This window comes from Ischnura elegans, chromosome X (genome assembly GCF_921293095.1).
Source record: "Ischnura elegans chromosome X, ioIscEleg1.1, whole genome shotgun sequence".
NCBI classification, from domain to species: domain Eukaryota; kingdom Metazoa; phylum Arthropoda; class Insecta; order Odonata; family Coenagrionidae; genus Ischnura; species Ischnura elegans.
The window spans coordinates 74,438,561-74,461,616 of NC_060259.1; the positions used below are offsets into that span (position 1 = coordinate 74,438,561).

The 23,056-nt window shown below is 37.0% G+C and overlaps 2 protein-coding genes across 2 annotated transcripts; both read left to right on the plus strand.

Annotated features, from left to right (window-relative positions):
• The first annotated feature begins 1,284 nt into the window (after positions 1–1,284).
• On the plus strand, positions 1,285–22,114 carry LOC124170788 (protein YIPF1). The gene is made up of 8 exons (XM_046549750.1): positions 1,285–1,656; positions 1,881–1,923; positions 3,104–3,219; positions 12,516–12,699; positions 14,234–14,350; positions 15,322–15,476; positions 20,241–20,423; positions 21,939–22,114. The coding sequence occupies exons 1-8, from the start codon at positions 1,639–1,641 to the stop codon at positions 21,990–21,992; spliced, it is 870 nt and encodes a 289-aa protein (XP_046405706.1). The 5' UTR covers positions 1,285–1,638; the 3' UTR covers positions 21,993–22,114.
• Positions 3,237–10,180, plus strand: LOC124170787 (probable inactive tRNA-specific adenosine deaminase-like protein 3). The gene has a single exon (XM_046549749.1). The coding sequence runs from the start codon at positions 5,934–5,936 to the stop codon at positions 6,963–6,965; it is 1,032 nt and encodes a 343-aa protein (XP_046405705.1). The 5' UTR covers positions 3,237–5,933; the 3' UTR covers positions 6,966–10,180.
• Positions 22,115–23,056: the final 942 nt, after the last annotated feature.

Sequence of the window (23,056 nt, forward strand, 5' to 3'; positions counted from 1 at the left end):
ATTTGAAATTTTTTATTCATATTGTGTCATAGGAAAATTTTTCAAATTTACGATAAAGCACATGTTAAAAAAGGTCAACTCCAAAAATACCCGATTATAGCAAGATACTAAAATGAGTCCTTCTTTTTCAACACATCTTCATGCAATGCAGGTCATAAGGGAGAATCATTATATGATTGTGGGTCTTGAATGGAGGATTGTGAATCTTGGGGTCAAATTGTAGAGGCTGTAAAGCCAATGGCTGGAAAATTTTCTGTCTGATTTTTCACCATTTAGACCATCATGTCCAGAAAACTGTCAGATATAACCGGTCCCAATTATAGGCTGAACTGCCTGAGCTACATCGATCATTTTTCTCTGGTTGTGGGCAATTCTGACCGTGAGAAATTTGTGTGTGAAAAGATAAAGTGGAGGGAAACAAAAGAAAACGGGTTAGGTAAAATAAAAAGATTGGGCTTGACAAATGGGCAATAGCATTACATACCAACCTCTACAGTGGAGTTCATGCTATTTGTAATTCATTTGAAGAGTATTTTTTTTGGCGGTAACGTCTGCAGATATGGAATGAAATATGGCATGAGGCCAATTGAGTAATTTTTATTATCATTTCTTAATTAGAACACTCCCCAAACATAATCGCGGGTTCCTTGAAGCGTTCACTCTATATGTCAACAAAGTTTTTCACAAACAACCGCGGAAGGAAACAGCCGCCGAAGATTAAGCAACCCTTGTCCAAAGTGAATAAACAAATGTTCAATCAATCGCTCATGTCCGAATCGTGGTTCGGTAACCGCCGTAAGTCACAAGAACAAAATAAATATGCTCTTAAGTGAACAAGTAATAGCAAGAACAAGCAACTTCAATGTTAGTAAATGGAAATTTTTATCATCACCAGAGAATTCTCATTGCAAAGTCAGGAAATTTACTAGTCAGACCGCAAATTTCCAATAATTATTACTGAAAATTTTAAAGAAATAAGTTGGAAACAAAACAATAGCACAAAACAAAGATTGCACAAAATATCCCATCCATAGCATCAATTTGCAGCATTGCCAACAGTTGCGTTAAATCCAATCGCATGAAGCCTGTATTAGCCTTTGATTTTGTGGAACATTTTTAATGATTTGATTATATTTATAAAAATATGATATATCTAACATCAGCCGTGTTCAATATTTTAATATGAGTTAAACTGGAACGGCGAAAAGTCGCTGCATAGTCTGCCCAATTACTAGGTCTACAATTAAAACCTACGAACGGATGCTAGCTCTTACCGTGCTCCTGGGTCTTAGGAGTTGTACTTGTTACACTTTGCCGTAATTCCAGAGTGGTAAATAGCAGTCGAAGTGATTCAAATTTTTAACGTATATTATTTATTTTCATATTTCAATGACTGTCAGGAAGGGATAAACTTAAAGGTTGTGGCAGCCGTGGCAGTTTATGCCATACACGGAGTTGAGTGCAGCTGGTGCAGCTTGTTGAAGACGGAGTGTGTCGTCAGTTAAAAATTTTGAAAAAAATGTCTCAAAACATTAAATGAATATTGCTGAGGGAATCAGGGGTGGTCGGGTTTGGAAGGAGAGATATTGAATGTTTAATCAAAGTCCATCGAATTACCGGTGAAGTTGAACCATCGATATGGCGACTAAAATAGAGGTGATTGTTTTTTGGTATTAGCATTGCTTTCTGCTGACGATGTCTTCTTCATGTTAGGTCATTTAATTTGTGAAACGTTTTCTTGACAGACACTTCTATACGCGTCAATTTTTGTTTGATTTGTTTACTTTCTGGGTTATTAGTTAATATTGCCCATTATTTTCCTCCAACTTGTAACTGTGAACTCTTTCGTTTTCTTTGTGTCTGACATCGTGGGTTTCCAGATGGAATCGCAGAGGGATGCAGAAGCTCAGCTTCAGTTTCAAGGTAAGTATTGTTACTGGAAACTTATTTAAGCTGCGGATTTTGGTCTTTGAATTCTGATGAAATTGGCTGTCAACAAAGATAGTTATCAGTGTTCCTGCGGAATGAGTGTGACAGTCGCTAGGCGGCATCTGTTCTGCCACGTTTCCCATTAGATTTAAGAAATTGTATGAGAAAGACTATCTAAGTATATCAGAGAAAATTATTTAATTTGTGAAAACCTACGGAATGTGTGTACAAATAGAATTTCACGTAATGGATGTGAATCGCGTGTGACTGAAGTTAGCAGATTTTCTTGTTATTTGGACAATTTCATGGCAAATGTGGATTTTGTATCATATTTTAAACTTTTACATGTAGAGGATAATTCGTGGGCAGTAACTCCAGAGCTGTCAATGGTAAAATATGCCCAATTTTATGTTTATGTAATGTCACCTTCATCTGAAGATATTTCAGTTTTCATTGTCTTTATTGAATGCCGTATTAATAGTAGCCATATGTATCAAGCACATCCAATTATGAGTAATATATGGTCAAAATATTATTCAGCGCTAGGCAATTTAAATTGCTCGTACGTTTTGATGAAGGTTTTCGTGAAATTATTATAGTCTACCTCTTGGTAATAATTTTTGGGGGAGGTATGAGTTGAGTGATAAGAGGGTTAGAGGAACTACACGACCGAATCTCCTGTGGGACAAAGTTGGTTGACATGGGACAGTTGTTTGTAGAGTTGAAAGGATATGAAAAACTACTAAAAACTTGTAAAACTCTGCATTGGTTCAGTCAATGGATTAATTGGAAAATGGGTAGTGCTTTATTTCTCCGATGATGACAATTTCGTGGAGTTTACAGGGAAAAAAAGAAGTCTATTACAATGTACCCAACTGCATATGTTCCCATATCCAGGGCATTTTGTCGGTGAATGTTTACGTTTACCTTGTTACAAGAACCCTATGTAACAAGCCATTTGAGTACTGTTTTCGATTTGAAAACAAATGCATTTATAAATAAACCAAGGTTATCAGTGAAAACCTGTATCCTATAGTTATATAGAATTGACCCCTGCAGCTCATTTTGTGGTTTGGTGACTAGTATTCAAATTACTGGGAAATATGTGGTCAATTATCAATATTTTTATAATTTCTCTCATTTCAAGTTCATTGTATTTGTTGAAATTTTGCAGAATTCACTCCTTCTTCAGCTGGGGTTGCCGAGCTTGATGTGAAAACCTTCCCAAATGACCATATTATTTCACCTGAATTGGGTAGCCAGTCCGATATGGAATCGAAAGAGTCAAAGGTAAGGAAAATTGAAGGTTGACAGGAACTTGGTTTATTTGGTCTCAGTAATTGACATCATCGGAGCGTATATCTGGATGTGCACAATACTAATTGTTGCATTCATGCCATTTTTTAAGCTCCTAGAACTGGTTTCTCTCTTGAAAACTCCCCCTACATTTCTCTTTTCATGTTTCCTGTCTAATAATGTCAGATATTTCTTAATGAGCTATAGCAATCACATCGTACTTCATGGTACTCCTACTCTGAGTCTTCATTGGACCCTATAGAGATGGGGAGTTTTGGGCAGAGGGATTCTTTGACAGTTGCCCTGGGTGGTGTCTTTTTTTCTTTCAAAGTATAAACCTCATTTATTCGAAATTTTCATTGCATCAGTCTAGGGATATTTTTGTTTCTATTAGAGATGCAAGATATCGTCAGTGTTGACAAAAGTAATGAACTTTACTATGTAACTCCATAGTTTGACTCTGCATATGCTTGTGTTATGCTGTCATATAGTCTCGTGATAATACCATCATGGCCGTAGTCAGGAGGTGGTGATTACTCAAGGGATGTCATGCTGCGCGAAATCTTTACAAGCGAATATCTCTCGAACCCAGGCCTATGTGGAAGAAAGCTGTGACACTTTTGCTTCCTTACCTATATAGTTTCAGAAAATAACATCCGCATGCAGATCCCGAACATCACTTTGGCAATGTCTCCTTGTTAGTTACAATATTGTGAAGGAATAACTTAATTAGGAATATGTCCTGGTAACTCCTCTTTCCCTTTCATGCAAAGAATTCTGTTTATGAATTACTATTTTGGATCGTAGTCAAGTGATCCTTTAATTGAAGTACTGATTTTTAATGAGACTTTTTTAATTACGACCATGTCCTTCCTAACCCTCCTCAAATCGCTGACTTATCCATAAGATTTATTTCACTCTGGCTCTTTGTAATAGTTTGGACCTCAAAACAAAAGTATTTATGAACCATCTCCTCAGGATGTAGTCTGGAATAAATATATCCAGTTAATATTTTGTGAAAGCACCAGATCTAAACTCATGCATACATATGCTTGCTGTTGACTGCATTGTTGGACGTCTGAGTCTAATTGTGGAGGAGATTTATCACTTAGAATGTTCTTGTAATTGTTGGCATTCCATCTGGTCAATGGGTTTAACTGAATTGATTGGAAACTGCCTTCTTGTTGGTATTCATTCCGCACCAAAATTATCATCTCTTAATCTGTCACTGTAGTAGGTAGTATTGCTTGATTAAGTAATGAGCCCCTAAACTACTGGAGTCAGGTGACTTCAAAGATTAGTGTTGTGATTGAGTGTCCATGTTTGCTGTAATTATAAATCATAATGTGTTTTTGACAGCCTTTCTTAATGGGTTCTTAATTACAGTAATCACCAGAAAATTTACGTGTGGGTTACTCATTGTAAAATCCAGGAAAGTGGTAACTATTTAATTTCTACATTGAATTTTGCTTTCCTGGTGTATGAATTTCAAAATGTTCATGTGTTTCACTCTATGTCAATTTGTTTCATAAATGTAATTCATTTTTATAATTCAGAAGGGAGACAAAATTGTGGTTCAGGAATCAGTTAATTCACAATGAAAACCACATAATTTCTAAGTTTCATGAACCAATGGTGATAGCGTAATGGAGCATTGAACTACTATTGCAATGCTGTATACATTGCAACTAACAGTTTTGTATTTCTGTATTTGTACTTTGAAAACTGGCACTAGGATTTCAGCTAGATGAAGCACTGGGTGTATCAATGATGATTAATTAGAATACTCTGTTTTACATTTGATTTTCTTGTTGTATATAGACTATTTTTTATTAAAAAAACAACCCAGGGTATTTTGCGCTATCGCCAAATCATAGGTATACCAAATAAATGTATCATGTTCCCTTCCTCCAGGTCCGTTAATTCTTGACATAGGAAATTCTAAGATCCAAGAGTGATAGAGTTGAATTTTTCCATGTTGAAATAAATTCAAGACAGGAAATTTATCAGTTCATATTGAAGTAAATAAAAAATAAACATTGCTAACATTTTAAAAAGAAATGAACTCGCAATCCACATCAAATCTAGCCTAGGAGCACTTATACTCTGACCCTCTGATTTTGATATAGGTACATTTCTTAGTGTCTACCAATAACAAACGACGAATTTAACTTTCAACAATATTCAGACAAAATTTATAGGTGATCCATTGAAAGGTATGGCTAAGCAATGCGTGTGAATTGACAACAAAATATCAGTGTATGCAACCCGATCAACATTGAAGCTTCTTATTGAGTAAATTTTGGACTACGTGCCTGCATCTTACTATAACATCTCCTGCATAACTAAACAACTATGTACCTGTCACTGGCCTCTTACGGCATCAAGTCACCCGGCAACAGTTACTTAAGGTTAATTGCTAAAAGCTTGATTGGAGAGCGGTGACGTCTCCTTTAACCAATGCTTAATCAAGCTGAAAGTGGTCGCAATTACTCAAGGAATAGTGAAAAAAACTTGATGAGGTTGAAGAAAACTAACTACAGTTTTGAAATCAGCATGCTTATTTTACCCTGAACCATCTCAAAAACTGAAGTCAACCAAGAAAAGGTTAAAAATTGTTCCTCAGTGTAATTTTTAGTGATATTTATGTGGTGAAATCAATTTTTCAGGGTGGGTGGTTGTGCTGTGTCCATGAATCCCAAAAGTCCATGGGGAAAATTCCATTGCTTGATCAGGACTCTGTGCAGAAATGTTCATACTCTGTGAATTTGCCTTGGTCGTTGAAACCTGTGTTACCCCATGAACTGATTGGGGATGTAGAATCCACTGACGTATATGTTTGTCGCATTTTGGATTCCAAGAAAATTTCTTATGTTATGGAAGTGTTGAGTAAAATATCTCCAATTTTTGGTCTCGGCCACCTCAAAAGGGTGACGACTCTAGTGGAAAAAGGCTTGTGTGTTATACTTTGTGAAGCAAACGGCTTTTCTGAGGACAGTTGCGTTACATTGTTTAAAGAGAAAGGTTTTAGCTTTGATGGCCTTGATCCCATTCCATTCAAAGTATCTGTTCCATCTGTTATCCCGAAAACCAGAAAACAGTATGAAAATGCTTCAGCGATGTGGTCCTGTAACTTCACTGTTGACAAATATATCGAGAAGATCATTGATGGTTCCATTTTTGATGCAAATGACAGAAAATTTCAGGAGCATTACATGGACATAGCATATCTTGCTGCTGAAAAAAGTTTGGAGATGAATGGTGTAGGAGTGGGATGCGTCATTGTTGATCCAGTGAAGTCCAGCATAGTAGCTATAGCCTATGATAGACGTCTTAGCCATCCATTGAAGCATGCGGTAATGGTTGCTGCTGATTTAACTGCAAGAGTTCAAGGTGGTGGTAGGTGGCCTGTGGAAGAGGGTATGTGGATTTCTCCTGCAAAAATTGAGCGACGAGTTCCATGTAAAAGAACCAAGGATTTTTCCTTTGGTGACCTAGCATCTGCATATTTGTGCACTGGATATGATGTATACTTGACAAGAGAGCCTTGTGCCATGTGTGCAATGGCTCTGGTCCATTGCAGGGCTCGTAGGGTATTCTTTGGTTGTTTCAATGAAGGAGCTTTAGGGGGTAAGATGAAACTACATGAAATGAGAGGATTAAATCATTGTTTAGAAGTCTTTAGTGGACTTCACAGAAGAAAATGTGATAGAATCAGCTGCAGTGTGTATAAAGGTTGATCCATATGGGTGCCTTTTTTCTGTTGGCACCTAGATGGGGGTTTTGTTACTTTTTCACTTGTTATATTTTTCATTCCTCAATCATTGTGTCTTAGCGTGCTTTATATTGGCACCGAAATGGGAACTGCCTTTTGTTGGCACATAAATGTTAATTGTGGTTGAGCAGTGGAGTATTTTCAGGACTGGGATATATTTATAAAAACCAGTTTTCTTAACCTTGAGTAGGTGATACTAAAGTGAAACTTCTATCTTACACTTCTGAATGATCTGGCATAAATAGTATCATTTTGAGGAAAGTGTAAGATAGAGGAAGATATTTTTATAAGGACTATTGCTTAGGACTAGATGAAATTTGTAAAATAATAGAGTGCAATATAGAAGTTTCACTGTATTTACTATTTTATGCCAAAGTTGAAAGTTTTCTTCTGCCTCCAATGAATTGGAATTCCCCTCGGCTATTTGCCACGGTTTTGTAGGGGGACTGTCCCATCCATGATGGAGTTGTTGGAGGGAAGGATCTCCCAGCTCTATGCCCAGTGATGAGTCTGTTATCATTGTAGCTTGTTATTTCTCTCTTACCCTGCAATGCTGTTAGCTATTCTACCTTTAATTTGCTAACTTTATTCTGCAGTCCTTGCCCTTACTCCTACAATATTTCATTAAAGATTGTTGGGGAGCTATAATCAAGTTACAAATTTAGTGCTCAAAATGAGTAATTAATGTGCTGAACTTGTTGTAGCATGATTGAGAAGAGAAAATTATTTAAGCAATTAAATTTTTATTGAGTATTTATGTGAAAATTTTAGCTCAAAATTTTATCATGCTATATTTTTTAACATTTAGATGAATGTGTGCCATAACCCCTCGGAAATTGTGTTTTTGTGTTTTTTTTTTGTAATTTAGGCAGTTTTATAATCTTTGGCTTTGGGTAAAATGAAGTAAGTAATTGTGACTTTAGTAGTATAACACTATCGAAATTTTTTTCTTATAATTATATTATATGGCTTGTACCATCAAAGTTATTGTAATTTTTTTCTAATGAAATATTAATAATGTGGTATATGTATGCACAGTTATTCTTTTTCTCATTTATGTTGGAAATTATGGTATCATTCAGCTGCACTTCACGAGTTGATCAGTTTTATCTTGATGTCATGATCACTGAATGATGTGCTGAATGCAAGCGTTCACGTGTAACTGTAAATTGTTTCCTCCCTTCTGCTTCATGTTAATCAGTACTTATTGAAGGTTTTCTTTGCTCAGTGAAACAGTATTTGATCATTGGTGTTACGTTGTTTCACATGTCACACTGTTGTTTCACATGTCACTACGTGGCAGTTTATCAAGGTGTAATCAAACCAAAATTTCCATTCCTGTCTCATTAGAAACTGGTAGTGAATATAAGCTCAGAAATAGGTAATTAGAAAAAGAACCTTGATATGAAATGTTATTTCTGCTAAAATATTTGAAACAACACATTGATGGTTCTATCTTAAGCCAATCAGGATTTAGCATCCATGTGGTAATTCACAATTAGATACTCGTACTTTTCCAGTGAATTTTTAATTTAGTACAACATGTTTCACTGCTAAGTGGCATTATAAGCTATATTTACTATTTGAAAGTTGATGAATTTGATGATGCTGCTTTGTGGTGAAGTATGTCCTAAAGTTAAAATTCGGTGGAAAAGTAAGGGTACTTGAATATGATTACAATTAACTTTTACAAAGTGAATCTGATGTGGTTAAGTGTGTCCATGTGATAAGTTATCTGAAAAAGTTTTATCCTTGTTAGAGTGGCTCTTCAGGTTTGCGATTTATTAGTTTTAAACAAGCCTGTGGCAAAATGCAATTCAGGTGAATGTACAATTCTGGCGAATGCTGATTCACTACCACCCAAAAGTCATGTAAATTTCTTGGTACATTCTTGATGAGCAAATGTGTAAATCCTTTCTTCCCATTTTCATTTCTCTGCTACGGAATGACTCTAGCTAGAAGGAAGTTTGGGTCAAGATGATGATTAATTATAATTTGTCTGGTCGCATTTAAAATTAAGCTCCAGGAGCAATTGATTTTGAAGTATTACAGTGACTTATATGTGTATCACTGGGGAAGAATCGGAGAAGTGCCTACTTTATCTTAAATCTGAAATTCCAGTTTGGTCTTTAGTTAAGTAGGAACTTATTACTGTCTAACATTTTCATTCTTACTATTGGTCGACACTTGCTCTCCATTTTACCTTTATTTTACTAAATTATCATCATTGTCTTGCAAATTTATTATTCCCAGTATTATTAGCTGGTTGCAGCCCTCCTTTTTACATACGGTACCAATAGTTCCTTTACCCTTACAAAAATGCTTCATCTCATAAATCATTATTCTGAAGATAGGGTTGTTATGGTGGCTGGAGTGCTGGCTTTCCACCCAGGAGGTCTGGGTTCAAATCCTGGCGGTGGCAGACATTTTTTTCAGAGGCTTGAGTGCTTTGTGGAGGGCACTTCAAGTGCAGCACTCCATCCGTCAGATGGGATGTTAAGCAGTGGTCCAAGTAAGTGGTTGAGAGAAGGCTAATACCGATGCCAGGTTTCTCTCCACCCTTCCCTGCCTACCCTTACCTTTGTGCGTTACCCTGGCTGATGGTCACCACCTCCAGGCCTACATTACTAGTGCATTATTCTGGTAGCCCTGTGGTACAAGAAGTGGGGGCCTCTCTGATTCAACCCCAAGAAATCAGCATTAAGCAATCAGTCTCTGTAATACTTTAAACCACTCGCTCTTGGGGCTCAACTTTTAATGATATCTTTAAATGAAATAATCATTTCTGTCCTGTCCTCGAGACTGTTGAACACTTCATCATTTGTTCCACCATAGCTTAGTCATTGCAACGTGCCCGACATAGAGTATTTTACTCTCAGCCTTACTTGCAGCTTTGTCATTTACAATATCTATGTGTAGGTTTATTCATTTTAATCATGGAATGTGAGCCCAAGGGGTACTTGAATAAGTTGTGAATCATATTTAGGTATGTACCTTCGCTGATTTCTATGATTGCATATGTAATTTACCCCTTCTATTGTATAATAATTTCAACTTATTGTAAAACAATGTTGTAATTAAATACTCATGAAAGGTTTCAGACTCCATTTAACACGTTGCGTACGGATGGCGAGAATTCTCGTCATTTTTTTCCCGAACGTTCCGGACGGATGACGAAGATTCTCGTCAGTTAGTCGCGTCAACCTAAACAATTTTAAAGCGTACAATACGTATTCGTTATTAAGTTTTCAGTTGTTGTTTGTTATTCATAATGAATTGATGCATCATAACGTTTGATTGGGTAAAGTTATATTCTAAACATTAGCTTTTTAACCATGTTTTAACCATAGGCATTACGCCCTAATGGGCACATATTTCCAAACTCGGCGTTCCTAGGAATTTAAATACCCCGGTACGCAACGTGTTAAGGTGTTTCTCAGATTGTGCAGTGGGTTGTAGAGTGTTGGCTGGTGGTTCAACACTCAAATCGAGAGTTATCTCTTGGGCTGAGATAAGATGGAACTTATCTCTGTGTCACAGATGATACTTTTTCAAACGTTGAAATGTCAGCCAACATTGAAATTATGACCTGTTGCAAAATCTGAGAATTTTCATAGATTTGTAAAGTTAAAATATTGAGGTGAGCAAAAAATAAGAATGCTGACTAAATAAATTTGCCATTGTAAAGTCTGCTCCGCATTCCTTCAGCCTCCCGTCGAATTCTGGTTTGTTTCTTGCTGGCCGTGAACGTTATACTTATTGTCTTGGGAGTGAGGGTTGCAATGTTCTGTGGTCAAAGTCAGTGAGGAGGATGCGGATGCAAAGGCAAGAGATGCTATGAAAGCAACGGTTGGATGTGAGAGAGAGAAATAAACCATGTTCTAGAATGTCAAGACTTTTCATTTACCGCGAACTCTTTTCTATACCTGTGGGGGATGGGTTCATGTGATGGCTGAAGTGTGGGCTTCACTCCCTGTGGGTGTGGGTTTAAGTACTGGCAGTGATAGAGATTGTTCAGTGTCTGCACGATCCCTGCATGAGGGCTGTATGGAAGGCTCCTGAAGTCCAGCACTCCTGTCAGATGTGATGTTGAGCCATGGTTGCATTGGTACCTTAAAGTAGCTCGTTAAGAGGCTGTTAAAGCTTATACCAGGATTATCTGTAACCCTCCCTCCCTTCCCTCATGGTGCAAGAGCCAAAATCTCATTTGTCTTTCTCCTCCCCCAAATATCTATACACCCTACATTACCCTGATGCATCTTTGATGCACTCACTCATTAATCTGCCCTTCAACTAATTGATTGCATTAATAATGTACATAAAGAAACACCCATAAAATAACTATATGAGATCAGAGGAAACAGGGCTGTCATTTGAGTCATATCTGTGGAATTGTTTTATCAATCTTATAGGCTATCAATGTTCATTAGACTGCGAGACGAGTGGCTAACTCAAGTGGCCATCCAATTGTTCTCGTAACTAATTAGTTACATCAACAAGGGCTGTTTGCTGTCTTTTTTTAGAGGTAATTTTGGCTCCATTGCAATGTCCTATTTTTCTACAAATAAAAGCCAGCTCAGAAAATATTTGGTACGGTAGGTCTCGGGTCATTCTCTGGAATGTTTGTTGTTATACCCGATCGTTTAAAACTTGCATCATTGAGGAAGTAAAAGCCAATGTGTCTCAATTCTGTTCTTAAATAGTTGAAGCATATTTTGTGTTGCATGAGGGCCTAATTGCTGCCTTGTACGAAAGATATGATGACTTAATGAATGAAGAAGGAAAATCTCATTTGTAACTGTATGACTCAAAAAATCCTAATTTTCATTTAAAGTTGCCTCCATATAAAAGAAGCTAGGTTGCTTTATCCCAAGAATTTTGTGAGTGAATTCTTGCAATTCTCTTCATGTGCACTAATTGATTTACCTAATAATATTTACAATTTCAACAAATTTGAACTAAATATGCCACACATTGGCGGATACATGTGGGGGGTGGGTGGGTTGTTTGCCCCCTTGCTGGGCCTTCCGCATTGCCTAATATTGCGGAACAGCAATTATAGCTTTTTTATATCATAAGATGGCATTGTCTTGTATATATGTATCGTCAGTTTAAATTAAACTTTCTTCAAATTTGCATCGACTTATTTTTCATTATGATGAGTAAATGAGGCCTAAGATATATTTTGTGCCCCCCCCCCCCCTCCTTGAGTTTTTTCTGTATCTGCTACTGATGCCACATAGTGTGTCGATAGTGATGACTCATGGAAATGTGAATGAACTGCATAAATTATGACTATGGTATTGAGATAAATAATTTTACCATTGCAACATACTGGGAGCATTCAACTGCCCCTGATCACTCGGCAAGGGTGAGATGGGGAAGAGAATTTTTGAGTACATCTTGAGAATCTGCCTGTTAGTGAAAAGTATGACTTCACGAAAAGGGGAGATATCAATATGATTAATACTTGCAAAGTATATGTTCTGACCTGATACTACTCTCCTTTTCTAAGGTGCTGTATTTGGATGGATCTCAGAAAGGTGCCTCAGGTCCATCTTTTTGGACATTTGAGTACTATCAGCAGTTTTTTGATGTGGACACCAAGCAAGTTATTGACAGGATAATGTGGTCAATGATTCCCAAGCCAGGATCAAATTATCTTCAAAACTATATCAAACCCAACCCAGATTTGTATGGTATGAAGTTCATCTTATTGGCTAAAATGGATTCTTATCTAATATTAATGAATGACATGTCTTGGATTCCCTTGTTTCTAAATGTGGATGTTGAGTTTTCTCATTTTTGTTTCTATGGGTTTCAAGCATGAGTGGGGAATAATCAAAATGTAGTTTGCATCAAATCTGGTGTGGTTATCCATCCTACAGTCATAAAATTATTGCTATTGAAAGGTAAAGTTGAGTAAAATGAATTCAAGTAGCAAATAATTACATTTATTTATGCACTGCCAAGATTATGTAGATGTTTGTTTCCCTGATTTTCAAGTTTTTCTGTAGTTCCTTGGAAAAAAATTATGACGTAATTTTTAGTTGTTAGCTTATCATTAACCCTTTTGCGCCGGACCTTGGTTGAGGGAAATTCTTCCTCAATACGAGTCTCTTGAAAGTTTTCTTTACTCCACTGTACGAAGCTTTTTTGCATCGACTGAAGGTGTTGGTTCCCTCCCTAACCATTTTTAGACCCAACTCAGTGGGGCGCCGATCCCTTTCCTCGGCCTCTGTCCCAGGCCCTTGAGGGATTAAAAGCCCCTTCCTAAGACGAGTCCGTGGTCAACTGGCTAAAATATTAATGCAAAATATGTGCAAATATTTGTTGTTCGCATCGATTTTTTACATTCAAAATTAATTTTGTGTTTTTTTACTGAGCGTGCAGAAATTTTAAACGAAGTTCTAACGTTGATATAGACGGATTTAGTATAGTCTAGTTGGTCTATAACTCTGTTGATATTAACGTTAGAATTTTGTTTGAAATTTCCATGTGGTCAGCAAAAAAAGATGAATCCATTTATAGCAATAGATATCAAAAGTAAATAACAAATATAGTTTTGGAAAACACACTGCAAATAACAGTAGTTGACCGCATGGAGAGGATAAGAAAGGGTCGACCTGAGCGGCCGAAGATGGGACTGGGCTCGCGCTAAGGCGTATCACGAGGAGCGACCGCGTCCGTGGGTCTATTGTGTCCGCCACGGTCACTTTTTTCGAGCTGTGCCGCACAGGCGTGGCATTCGTTGCTTAGGTTAGGAAAATTAACGCCGCACAGGTGTGGCATTCGTTGTTTATGGAAGAAAATCCTCGCCGCACAGGTGTGGCATTCGGCGCGAAAGGGTTAACCCATGGAAATAGAGTATATGAATAAATAAAGGATTTGAATATAAAGATCAAATTTGTATTTAAGTGGAGAAATGTGGCAAAATTGTTCATAGCAGAATATAAATAAAAATCTGTATTATCACTGTTTTCTTTATGAAATAGATTCTTATTGTCATGGAAATTAATTGTTGTTGCAATTGGCCTCCTTAGGAGCTTCTAAATGTTTAACCATCGTCCTGATTTTTTAGAATGCCAATTCTTAACCCTGTAGCATATTTCAAGAGGTTTACATTGAAAAATATGAGAAAAATTAGTAGAAAAGAATCTTCTTCATGGGTGTACATGAGTACCTGGGTGTTTTAATATGTTTGCAAGGATATGTCCTCATTTGTACTTTCAGGTCCATTCTGGATATGTGTCACTCTAGTCTTCACAATTGCTATCAGTGGAAATTTGGCTAATTATCTACAGACTGCTGCAAGTAGTAATTACCACTGGAAGTACGAGTTTCACACAGGTAAAGATTTTAATTTTGGTATGCCTATATTTTGTGTCAATTGGGATATATCTTGATGATAATGGTAATCTAATTTTTTCTAATGCATTTCAGTTTTCTTCCTCATTTAGTACTGTAGTTATTGTTTAGAATATTTCGGTCATTCATTTAAACTTTGTTGCCAATGCTGGTATTTAATATCCTGGAAGTTGTAATCAGTTTTTAAGTGAGCGTAAAACAATTTATCTTAATCGAGCCCTCTGTTTTCTGATATCAATTTTCGTCTGCCGTATTCAAAGTTCATTTTGCCAATTGGAAAAGGGTTAACAAAATTTGTATGGAGATGTTGTGCTTTGAGTGAAATGATTTTGAAGTTGACTCATTGTACTCATCGCCAGATGATGACGCAGTGCGTCGAAACCATGGTCGCGTGTTATTAAAGTATATGTGGAAAAACAAAGTAAAAATTTTTAAATCATAATGAAATGATTTTGCAAATTTTGAGGAATAGTTGAGAAAGGCAGTATCCAGGTCATTTGAATGCCTATAAATTTTGATACGTGAATAGTTAAATTGACATTTACCATTGGGAATGATGCATAGACATTGAAATGGGCCATGAAACCAAGTTAATAGTTGAGATTGCCTGTGCTTTATATTTAGTAAGGAAATTTTCCGCCATGTCTGCCCCAAGTCTATCCCTGTTTATTAGCTACATATTTATTTCTTACTTGATCCATGCATGGCTCTTTGTGCATGGCATTTCCAAAGTTATGAAAAAGTAGACTTTCAGCATTTATTGAAATTTTCCTTGATAGCAGTACACATAGTCACTATCAACCACAGTACATGATCGAAAACATATGCCCATGCTGGAAATCATTGGGTCTATGATTGCAGCTAGCTGTGTCTGTCTGTAATTCTCATTCAATGTTCTGTAGCATGAAATATGTATTTGGTTCTGACTTTATCTCGTCATATTTTGTTTTCAGTAACATATGCGGCCACAGCCATCTTCTTGTATGCCTGGATTCTCCCACTTGCCTTATGGGGAGTTATCTGGTGGTGTGGAAATCAATCGCGGCTGTCATTTTTGGAAATCGTATGCGTCTACGGATATTCCCTCTTCATTTACATTCCAGTCTCAGTAAGTAACTCTTGCAAGAATACTCTTTTGGAAGGGTGGTTGGAAAAACATTCACCGAGGAGCTGTATGACTTTAAATATCCACCATCATGCCCCTGAGCTATAGTTAGGGGACAGTATCCTCATTATTATGCATAAAATTGATGTATGTATAGGCTGTAGAACCACAAATTAATGAAGTTTCAGAGACCCAAAGGACTTAACTTCATAAATCAAGATACACCCATGCCTCGCTTAGTGCAATTTCAGTATGGTGCAAATGGGTTCTTCGGGGAAACATCCCATAGGTATGAAATTGCTCTCATTTAAAGCATATTAATAGTACAGTAGAATCCTGATTTAAGGTTTTTCAGGGGGGACAAAATTTAAAACACTAAATGCGGAAAAACACTAAATGAGGACCTGCCATTTTTTTCAGGTTTTAGGGTCTGTAATGATTCGAATGGCTTTTTATGAATAAACAATATTATTTTAAGTAACTAAAAGGTGCTGAATGCAGCAAAAAATTCTTTAATGAAATGTTCTCTGCCCTATGAAGGTTGGATAATACTTTTCAGGAATCAGCTAAAAAATGGGTAGTAAAAATAAGTAATGAGAGGATGACAATTGTTTTAATGAAATATTTTAAGAAAATTCTAATAAACATCAACTTAAAAGCATTCCCACACAGATTATTATTATGGACATTAGTGATTCCATTTTTATGCATATTTCAGTGGTCTCGATGAAATTTAGAATTTTTTCTGTAAAAGTGACATGTAGGTGACTATAGCATTTCTAATATAATAAGAAAATGTGTAAGTAGGTACTCGAAAAATCATGAGGAATGAGTGAAATAAAGGGACAGCAGAAGATCGCTAATCCCGAATTCTCAACTACCGAATATCTAGTAAAAGGGAGGTTTTCTGGAATTTTGCCAACTTCACGTTTTCTGTTGCCTCGGCGAAACAAGGGATTTATGAGCCTTTAAAAAGCCTCCTATGCGCACATTTTGGATTTCGAGGTCATCCAAAAAAGTAGAATCTTATTTTAGTATGCGTACAAGTCGATGGTGATTCAACTCGATGATAACGCCAGATTCGTTGTCATATATCCGCGGCCTTATGCAGGTCGAATGGAGCCGGGAGAGTTGCTTACGCGGCGCGCTGATCACCTTGACTCCGACTCGCCTATTGTTTCTCGGCAGCTTTTAATAAAATTTGGTTGGACCTTGAATAACGATTAGCTAAACTCTGTTAAGTGAAAAGGTTTAATCTTCAACAGAACTGGATTTCATCCGAAAAATTGTCAGTGCCTCTGGAGTTTGGCAATTTCGTCAGGGTTATGATGTCGAAGTCAACCACCAAGGGATACCTGCCGGATTTTCGTATTTTTCCGCGCTCATCTATTCTACCGTGAGTATGCGGTGATTTTTTCCAGCATGAGCGATTTATTTAGAGTCATGGACCGTGATAGTTCGTCAAAACTCCGATTGTCATTCTCTTTTGACATTAATTAGCACCAGATAAATATTTTTGAATCGACAGCGATATTAACCAGCTGCATGTCGATAAATTGGCTCCGGGATATTTAAATTACGATGTAAAATAATGTTGTTCCGTAGGGAAAGAATGCTCTCACTCACGGTCATGACAGGGGAAACACTTCCTCTGTTCTTTCGCTGTTCCTCCGTGGAAACTGACCTTGGAATGGATTATAGAAAGAATCTTCTAGTGAACTGCGCAATTGATATTGGGCCTCCTCTTTTGAACAGAGAAAGCAGCCGACAGAAAAAATATTGGGCTAATAATCGACTGCCCGTAGGGAGTAGAGTTGAAAGGGGCATAAGCCATCAATTGAAAACATAACGAGAAAACCATTATAGTAGCGACCCTTGGAGGATAACTCGTGTCATCAGTCGTCACGTATCATCGAAGTCAAGTTCAATAAGTGAAGGATAAGGTAGTTCGAGGTTATTAAGGGATGAATTTGCTCCATTAGATCGGATCTGATACAAAAAAAGCCTGGTGTTTGGATCAGAAGGGGAGCGAAACGTTACGAGAAGACAAATCACCCAACTTGCGAGTTGAAGGTCGTAGCGCTGCGCTCGCGGAAGAAAGCAGTTGAAGAAGGGTTCCCCGGTAGATTCTATCGACTCTTGGTAAACTTTCATGAGACTGTTCTTGTTGATGGGCATAAATTCGAAGATCTGGATGAACCGTCATGAAAAAACGTTAAATCGGGCAAAAAAATCTTGAGCGGGACAAATTTTTACGACCATAAATGCGGAAAAACGCAAAATGCGGGAACACTAAATACGGATAATTTTTACATTGTCCAAATAGGGAATGAATCGGGACCCAAAAAAATAAACGCTAAATGCGGAAAAACGTTAAATGCGAAGACCTTAAATCCGGATCCGACTGTATTGCTTACCTCAAACCTTGTTCTTTCTTTGAATATTCGTCGAAATCCATTGCAGTGCAATGGCCAATAAAATTACTCGTCATGCATCCAGATGGCTGACCGACGTAAGTAATTTATTTAGTCTCCTTAACTGAATGACAGATGTTAATTTAGAGAATTAATTGAGGTTGGAACTAGTGAAAATGAGTTTTTTGAAAGCAATGCGGTTTGAGATGTCATGGGAGAGCGGTGGCCGAATTGTGTATGAATAGCATCAACACGTAGGAGGGTGCGAGAGAGAGTCTCAAGCACATTGGCTTTGTCCTTTCACTGCAGTCATAGGCCCTCTGCATCTCAGGAATATAGTGCGGCAGTGGTTCAGCAATAGAAGTTGATTTTGATAGAGCCATATGGAGAAAAAACCAAGTGAACAATCGCAAACAATAGGAATGCGAATAGAAAGCTGAAGAAGTTATCAAGTTATTGCTTTGAAAGTGGAGAATGTCAGCAATATTGTGTGTAAGTTTAAGCTCACGACGTCAACAGTCCGCATTATTATTCTGAATAAAGACAAGGTTAAAATGTCAGTGATAAACTTCAACCAAGTGGCCAACACATATGCAAAGTTTATTGCTGTAAAAGGAACTGAAAGACTTCTATTTACCTGAATTTATGATAAAAATTCAAATGTTGTTCCTCTATCACCTGCAGTTATTTGTGCAATAGATGTGAATTTATTTGAATCCATAAAAGAAGATGAGGGTGGTGATTGCTCTGAGACATTCAGTGGAAGCTCAGGTTGGTTCCGGAATTTTAAATGTCGAGCAGGTGTTTTAGTTCTACAGTATCAGGTGAATCTACAAGTGCGGATAGCACATTTGCTGCAACATTTTATGATGTACTCCAAGCTGTGATTGAGGATAGCTCTTTTCCCCCTCAACTACAACTAGTTTTTAATGTTGACGAGATAGGATTGCTTTGGAAAAGAATGCAATCTTGTTAATTTAATTTCAGGGAAGAAAACCCTTGGTCACGTTTCAAGGCGTTTAAAGACCGTTTCACGATGCTTCTCGGCACTAATGTGTCATAGGACTTCAAATTAGAGCCAGTTATGATTTTTCATTCACAAACTCCCTGAGAAGTGAAATGGTATTCAAAGTAGTATTTGTCTGTCATTTGGATGAGTAACAAAAGGGCCTGGGTGACACAGAAATCGTTTTTAGACTAGTTTGAAAATTCGTCTACTGCAGTAATGCAATACGAACCCCTGAGATAGCATGCATTTTTTTCCTGGATGTTAGCCCACCCGCTCCAAAGGAGGGAATTTCAAAAGCATGTAAAAATTTATTTAAACGAGAAAAAAACGTCTTTGAATGTGTGCCAAGTATCTTAAAAGATATTTTAAATTACAAACGTTTGTATAAATAAGGTTTTCTAATGCTATTAATAGGGATACATATGGTTTATAGGTAATTTAATACCCAACACCTATGTTACTGGGAACGCATCCCTAGCTTCCCATTGTTAAAATGGTCTTGAATAATGCAAATTCGATTAGCACAAAGACCCCAAGGAATGCATCCCTTGCGCTAAGCGAGGCATGGGTGTAGTTCGTTAGGAGGGTGCCTGGTGTGTGTTGTGGGTTGCATAAATTTGCCATCTGGCAGGGTTATGATTATTCTGAAAACCATTATTTATTATTATTATTCACCCACTTTTTTTTAACGATATTTGAAAATCTTCTAGACTTTGTGAAATGGAGTGGGAATCATGCCTAGGTACTCTGTAAATAAATTAAATGGAGGCTCTTTTGTGTTGTGTTTCTCCGTAGTTCAGTCAAAATACAATTTTTCTCAGAAATTTTTGGTTTAGGTTTATTACTTCCCCTCTTTGTTTTATTTGGGGTACTGAATTGGAAACTGAAGTTTGTTTACACAATTTTTATGCAACATCACAAAAAATACGAAAAGGTTATTTTTAATTTTTCGATAATATTTGTTTTATATTGGAAGCTATCTACTATTCGAGTCTTAAGTTCTCATTTCAAATAAAACATTGATTGCCTAAGTTTGGATAGAACTATAAAATGGATGTTCATGTATTAATGTTTATTAAGTTATTGTGTCATTTATTTGTTTCTTTATTACTTGTCTAAAGTAAAAAGTAGGTAACAATTATATTGTTGAGCAGTGGCACCCCTATTTTATTCTAGTTTTTCATGGAGCTAAACGAGAGGGCTATGCAGGGACTGAGTGTGAATGTGCATATTAAAGGCATTGCATAAGTGGGGGTTCAGTTACTGTATATTATATGGTAGAAATTATATTTTGTAGTGGAAAATATATTATAATTGAATATGACTGTTTTGGCTTTTTTCTAGGTTCTATGGGTTATCCAAGTGGGATGGCTGCAGTGGTTGTTGGTAGTCATTGGAGCAGTGCTTTCAGGGTCAGTTTTACTCATGACTATTTGGCCTGCTGTTGAGAACAATCATCGCCGTGTATCTTGTGCCATAGTCATCACCATGTTGGCTCTCCACATTCTTCTTGCTGCAGGTTTCATGGTGAGACAATATTTTACTATAGTGAGGTTTAACTTAGGGTAACGTTGTTGCTACCACATTGACAGTATGGTTTCAAATTCTAATGTACAGGACCAAAATAAATTTAAAGCCTTTAAGACATTTACTGGGAAAGTACTCTCCCAAGCCTTAAGTGGCTCTGCATGGTTGTGATTGTTTCTCCTTTCACTATCCTTCAAAACCCATCCTTTTACTTCCATTTATTTATGTCCAGTAAAAGGCATTTGGATAAATTCATGGCTGGATGTGTTGCTCTGATTAGCCCCGACTCTCAAATTCTCTGGGCAGTGTTACGACTTTGCACCATATAAATGCCAATGTTGGCTTACCTTAGGGCTCCAGGATATGTGATTTTGAGGGACATTCATGTAGATTATTTTCTTAGCCTATCCAAAAAGTTAAGTGTATATGTGCATTATAATAAAACATTATGATAATATTGGGAAAATTGTGGTTCTTGAATTTTGTATTGTGCTGTTTTTGTCCATTTAAGTTGGATGAATTTTGACTCACAATCATTTTTCGTAATTACATACTGTTGTACATGCAGCGTGATTTCCTAGCTCAAAGGTATTGCTTTTAGAATATGGAGAGTATATTATTGGATCAAAGCTTTCTTAAATGGTCAAGAGTAATGTTCAAAGTTTGTGAGAGAATGATGGCTTGGTAAATAAGGGGCTATGAACAGTGGCAGATCCAAGATAGGGACAAGGGAGGGGCTAAGGAGGAAGTATCCTCCCAGCTGTAGTGGGGATCCGAACAAAATGACTATTCTATCTAGTGTAAATTGGATATTTACGGTGGGAGGTATGGTCCCCTTAGCCCCCCCTCCCCCCTATAAATCTACCACTGGCTATGGACAGTGGGAAAAAGAGGAGAAACAATGGCAACAACACAGAGCTGCCTAAGGTTTACAAGAGAACTCTCCTATGTTGAAGCCTTAACTTGTGTGTCACTGGTTAGCAGTGAGTCCACAAACTTTGGATTACCTTGAAATCTGTAAACTATTATTGGATATGAAAAAATTACCATGTGGGTAAAATTTACATAAAATGTTTTTATTCACAAAACTATTTTGAGATGTTTAGTATTTAAGTGAATATGTATTCATGCACACTTTTTGATTAAAATCTGTGAGAAAGGATCACAAATGTGTAGAATTGAGATGGAATAACCCATTGATTACATATATATTGGCTGTGGACTAAAAAGAATTATTTGTCAATTGATTCTTGATGCTTCTCGAGAAACTGATTTTGTTACTTATCATTACCTGAAGTTTCAAAAAATGTCCTGAAGTTAAATTTTCTCCTTGTTATTTAAGTTATTCTGGAAGTTTTGCAATTTTTAGTTCTAGAGAATTCATTCTATTTGACATCAGGATTAATTATTCAATATTGGGAACCAAGAAGGGAAGTAGGGTATGAAGAGAATGGTTACTAACTGTTAGATTATTTATGCTGAGGGTGTTTGATATTTTTATGAATTTCTTTTCAGCTCTATTTCTTCCATGTTCCTCCTCTTGAGGAAGTGAAGACTACTGCTGGGTGATATTCAGCAATGCTGAAGAAAGTTTTTCCTTCATAATGTGTGTGTTTTTTTGTCGAAGTTGATGGGATTATTCAATTTCAAATCTGTTAAATAAAGCTTTTTTATTAAACTCTTACTCCAAACTACCTCTTTTATTGCTTTGGAAACCCACACTAATGGCCAAAGAAATGAATTTAAAATTGATGGTTTGAGGCATAACTTTGTGAAAGTGATTCATTATGAAAAATGGAAAAGAAGAATTCCCACTCCCCTCCCACTCCTAAATTCCTGGGCTAATGACATGATGAACTCTTTGGCCTCTCTCTCACCTCCTGAACCCCCCTCCACATTCCATACAATCCCTAAGGGAGCATCCTCCCCCTAACTTCTTTCTACCCTATGAACAAGTTCTTTGCCCCTGCCTCATCTCTGTTGACCAATCCATTCAACCTAGTTACCTTCCTCCCTCCCCCTCCAAGCCTGGTATAAATTAATGTGATGGACCTCTGTGGAGTTCACCCGATGATGACGTCTCATGTTGAAACGATGGTCGTGTAAATAAATATTTCATGTGAAAGCGCTAAGTTTCTTATTCATTTTTTAAATGAATTTTGATGTAAATAATAAAGTCAGATGCTGTACATCATATCTGTAGTTCTCCAAATTCTCCATTAGAGACAGTAAAGGTATCTGCTAGAATTTTTTGAATCATTGTTGGAGAATTTTTCATAGCACAAAGCAAATTCTCGGAACTTATTATTAAAACTACTTATGAGAGTATAAGTCTGTGCTGGGACCTCTCGTCTACCCATCCTTAATCTTCTGCATTCCTGCTCTGAGTGGACCTACTGATAATTCTTCTACATTCATCGTCTCATTTTCTATCACCAATTTCCTGTCTTTTTCTTGATTTTGGTAAGCTATCCTCGAGAATATAAGTATATGCAAGTAAATATCAGGAAGCTTGGTCAAAGCCAGGGAGGGCAGCTTCATCCTTATACAGAAGTTGATGAAATATTTCATTATGAATATTTAAAATTGCAAATGCACAATTGTAAAATGCCAGCTCCAATGGTGGTAGGCCA